Genomic DNA, 3,603 nt, shown 5'->3' on the forward strand with positions numbered 1-3,603 from the left:
GGCGACGTCTTTCTTCCTTCAAGGCTGTGGGAATGGGGGGGGGCTCGCCGGGCGGCTCCGACGGCGCTTTATCCGAGCGATCCGGGGGAGATGCCGCCCCTGCGGTCCCCGGGGAGCTGTCGCCGCTTGCCAAGTGCCACCGCGGGACCCCTCGCCCGGGGCCCGGCCCGGCGGCGCTGGAGGGACGCCGAGCCGCCAGCAAGCGGGGGCTCCGGGCACCGACTGCCGTTTAATCCGCTTAATCCGGGCCGTATCGATCGCGMGCCCTGCTCGGCTCCCCCCCGCCGGCCCGCGTCCCCCCTCCCTCYGGAGCCGCTTGGCAGGCACCGCATTGATCGGCCCCGCTGCTAATTTTTGCAGGTGGCCRCGGTTCACGCCGCGGGCTCGGTCGATGCGCTCGGCTCCTGGCCTCCGTCCCCGGAGAGGGAGAGGACCGGGGAGCCCCTGGGGGTCCTGCAGCGGGTGCCCCCGGTTTGCCCATGCTCCCGCGCTCTGCTTAGGCCCTCCGCCACGGGGATGGGCTCCCGGAGCACCTCGCACCCCGGTGAGGCTCCCGCAGGCTCCAGCGCCGGAGCCAGCAGCAGGTTAATGGTTACGGGACGGCGCTGCCCAGGCGCTGGCTGCGGTCGGGGGAGAGAGGGGGGCAGCCCGGGAGAGCCGCCTGCTGCAAACATTAACTCGGCCCAGGGCAAGGCGCCGGAGCGACGGCTCACGGCGCTGCCCTTGGGGGACGGCAGCCCCCAGCCGGGGAAACYGAGGCACGGGGCGCCCCGGTGCTCGGCTGCGCACGGGCTTTGCACGCAGGTTTGCAGCCGGTGTGCGTGTGCACGGCTCAAGGGTGGGGTGCACCAGGTTAGGTGTGCGTGTGCGTGCACATATACGCTGCAGGGGTGTGCAAGGCAGAGCTGGTAGGTGGACGCACGTACGTGCACACACCTGGGTGCTGCAAGGGTGCACACAGCTGGAATATGCTATATGCATACGCGTGTATATCAAAGCCTGGTATGTATGTGGGTTTTTTTGGGGGGGACATATGCACGGGGGGGGTCCCTGTGTGCCCCAGGGCTCGTGCCAGGGGGCTAAGTGACCCCGAGGCTGTCGGCCACAGCGCGTGGCCCCTCCACCCCCTTCCCCTCCCCAGGGAGGCTCCGGAGCAGCGCAGCCGGAGGAAGCGAAGGCAGCAGGGAAGGCGATCCCGGCCCCGGCAGGTGCTCCCCGCCGCCTCCGCACGGCCGGAAAAGCCGCGCGGCCGAGCAGAAAGGGCGTCCGGGGCTGGCGCGCGCCGCCGGCCACCCGCGCCTCCCTCCCCGACACGGGCCGGCGCTCCCCGGGCGGAAACGGCCCGGAGCCGAGGAGCACGGCCCCGGGGCAAACACGGCGCCGGGCACGGAGGGGGCGAGACCTGGCGCCGCGRCGGGCGCCCCGGCGCACCGCGGGTTTGCCCATGCCGGCGGCGGCACCGACCCCTCGTACAGCCCCCTTCTCCRCCTGCGCGTGCTGCCAGTAGCCCCTGTACGGATGCACACCCYACACGCTCGTGGTGCGTCGCATGCACGGCCACACGCGTGCGCCTCCTCCGTGTGCCACCTTTTGCACGCTCACAGGCTCCTGTGCACGCTCACCCGGCAGTTCACGCTCAGCCCTGTGCTYGCTCACGTTCACACGGGCACACTCATGCACCCTGTGTGCACCCTGTGTGCACACACATCTGTGCCGCTTGCACGCTCACGTCCCCCATATGTGCTGCCCCTGTGCATGCTCGTGCATCTGCTCTGCGCACGCTCTCCCGGCACACCTGCGGCAGGGCACAGGCTGGGGGGGGTTCGGGACCCCCCYGCTAACCCGAGCGCGGCTCACTTGGGGCGGGTGGTATCGCACGGGGCCGCGCGCCTTCGTGGGCCCTCGCGGCGGACCCTGAGCGTGGGGGCCGGCCCACGGGCACGGGATGTCCCCCCGGGCGCCCCGAGGGCCCCCACGCGACTCCGAAGCACGGATGCAAGGGCCAGCCCGGGCATCCGCCTGGGAAGCCAAAGCACRGAGATGTCTTGTGACCGACTCTGGGCACTTTTCTCCTGCCAAGTCCCTTCCTGCCCCTTTTCCTGCCCTTTCCCCCCTGCCGGCAAGGGTTGTGCCGCCCCCCGCGCCTCGCCATTTATACCACGCTCGGGTTCAGCGAGGGCGGCCGTCTCCGAGAGGGAAGGACGCGAGGCGGGAAGAGAAATGCCGCGGATGTTTTCCRGCCGCCGCAAGCCTCCCCCCCGCCCCGGGGCGGGAAGAGCCGCTGAGCCCGGGAACCGGACAGTCCGCCTCTCCCCGCGCGCCCCATCCAGCTATTCGGCCTATGCCGCGCGCCCGGCCCGGCCGTCCCCGGGCGGCTCCGGCTCCGGCGGGCCGCGGGCACCCGCGCGCATACCTGGCGCGTCCCAGGCCGAGGCGGGTTCCCGCTCGGCCGGTTCCCGGCCTCCGGCCGGGCTCCGCGTTGTGCAATCGCCATACGGGAAGGTGGGCGGCGCGGGCGCGGGAGGCGCCGCTGCACCCCGACGTCGGGTCCCTGCTGTCCCCCGCCGCTGTCCCCCGGTCCCCGGGGCAGCGGCGAGCCCAAGGGGGGTCCCGCCAGCCAGGAAGGGCAGCGGCGTCCCAAGAAAGCCGCGCGCGAACCTCTCCGCCTGCTCYGACCCCCAGGAGCGTTGTCCCTCTGGCCCCAGTCACTGGCAGAGGGACGCGTGGGGGGCGCGAATCCCCATGGCGATGGTGTCCTCCCCCCTCGGCACCAGTGGTGCCGGGACTCAATCTGCCGGGGTTGGACCCGCTGCTCCCTCCGGCCAGCGCGGGAAATCACCGGGCACGTGGCGGAGCCGTAAATCCKCCCTGACTCCTTGCAGAGACCCGCGGGCTCCTTGGGGTGACCAGAGCCACCGCCAGCCCCCCCTGTTCCCCCCCCCCCCGCAGTCCAGGGACGGGGCAGAGCCCAGGGGTGGCTGCTACAAGGCCCCGTTCCAGAGACCCCGTTTAGCCCTTCGCGGGATGCACAGGAGGAGCCGGGGTGGGGGGTGACAGGCGCAGGGAAGCGCCCGGTGGCCCCGGAGGCTGGCGCGGGGGGCACAGCGGCGGTGAGGTGGGGACACCGGGGGACACCAGCTGCGGCGGGATGGGGTTTGGTGGCAGCAAGGAGGCAGCGGGCTGGGGGRGGCATTAGGGGTGGGATAGGGACAGGGTGTGGGGGAAGGGAAAACAGGGAGGTGCCCACCAGGGTGGGACGGAGGAACCCACGGGTGAAGCTTGGGGACAGTGGGGGGCATCTGGAGGTGCCCATTTGCTATGGGAGGGGGCTGGGGTGGTGGGTGCACGAGGGGTGCTTGCTTAGGGTGGGATGGAAACAGGGTTTGGGGGCAGCGTTGGTTGGGTGCACTTTGAGCGGGGGGTGAGCCGTGGGGGCACCGGGGGATGCCCGCCGGAGGCAGTGCCCGCCGGGCACTCCTTACCTGCTTGAACTGCTCCTCATAGGTCCACTCGTGGTGCTGGGGCGGGCGCGGGTCGCAGGGCTCCCCTTCCTCCCCCTCCTCTTCCTCCTCCTCTTCCTCCTCCTCCTCCTCCTCGTCCTGC

The 3,603-nt window shown here is 72.0% G+C and overlaps 1 protein-coding gene across 1 annotated transcript in view; it reads right to left on the minus strand.

The window, feature by feature from the left end:
• The window catches only part of ARID3C (AT-rich interaction domain 3C), a 21,068-nt gene that overhangs the window by 10,386 nt on the left and 7,079 nt on the right, over positions 1-3,603 (minus strand). The window contains exon 3 of the mRNA XM_085303061.1: positions 3,483-3,599. Within this exon, the coding sequence (XP_085159187.1) occupies positions 3,483-3,599 (117 nt within the window). The remainder of the gene's footprint in view (positions 1-3,482; positions 3,600-3,603) is intronic.

Source organism: Rhea americana, unplaced genomic scaffold (assembly GCF_003343005.1).
Source record: "Rhea americana isolate MKP2758 unplaced genomic scaffold, rheAme1 scaffold_196, whole genome shotgun sequence".
In the NCBI taxonomy this organism is placed as follows: domain Eukaryota; kingdom Metazoa; phylum Chordata; class Aves; order Rheiformes; family Rheidae; genus Rhea; species Rhea americana.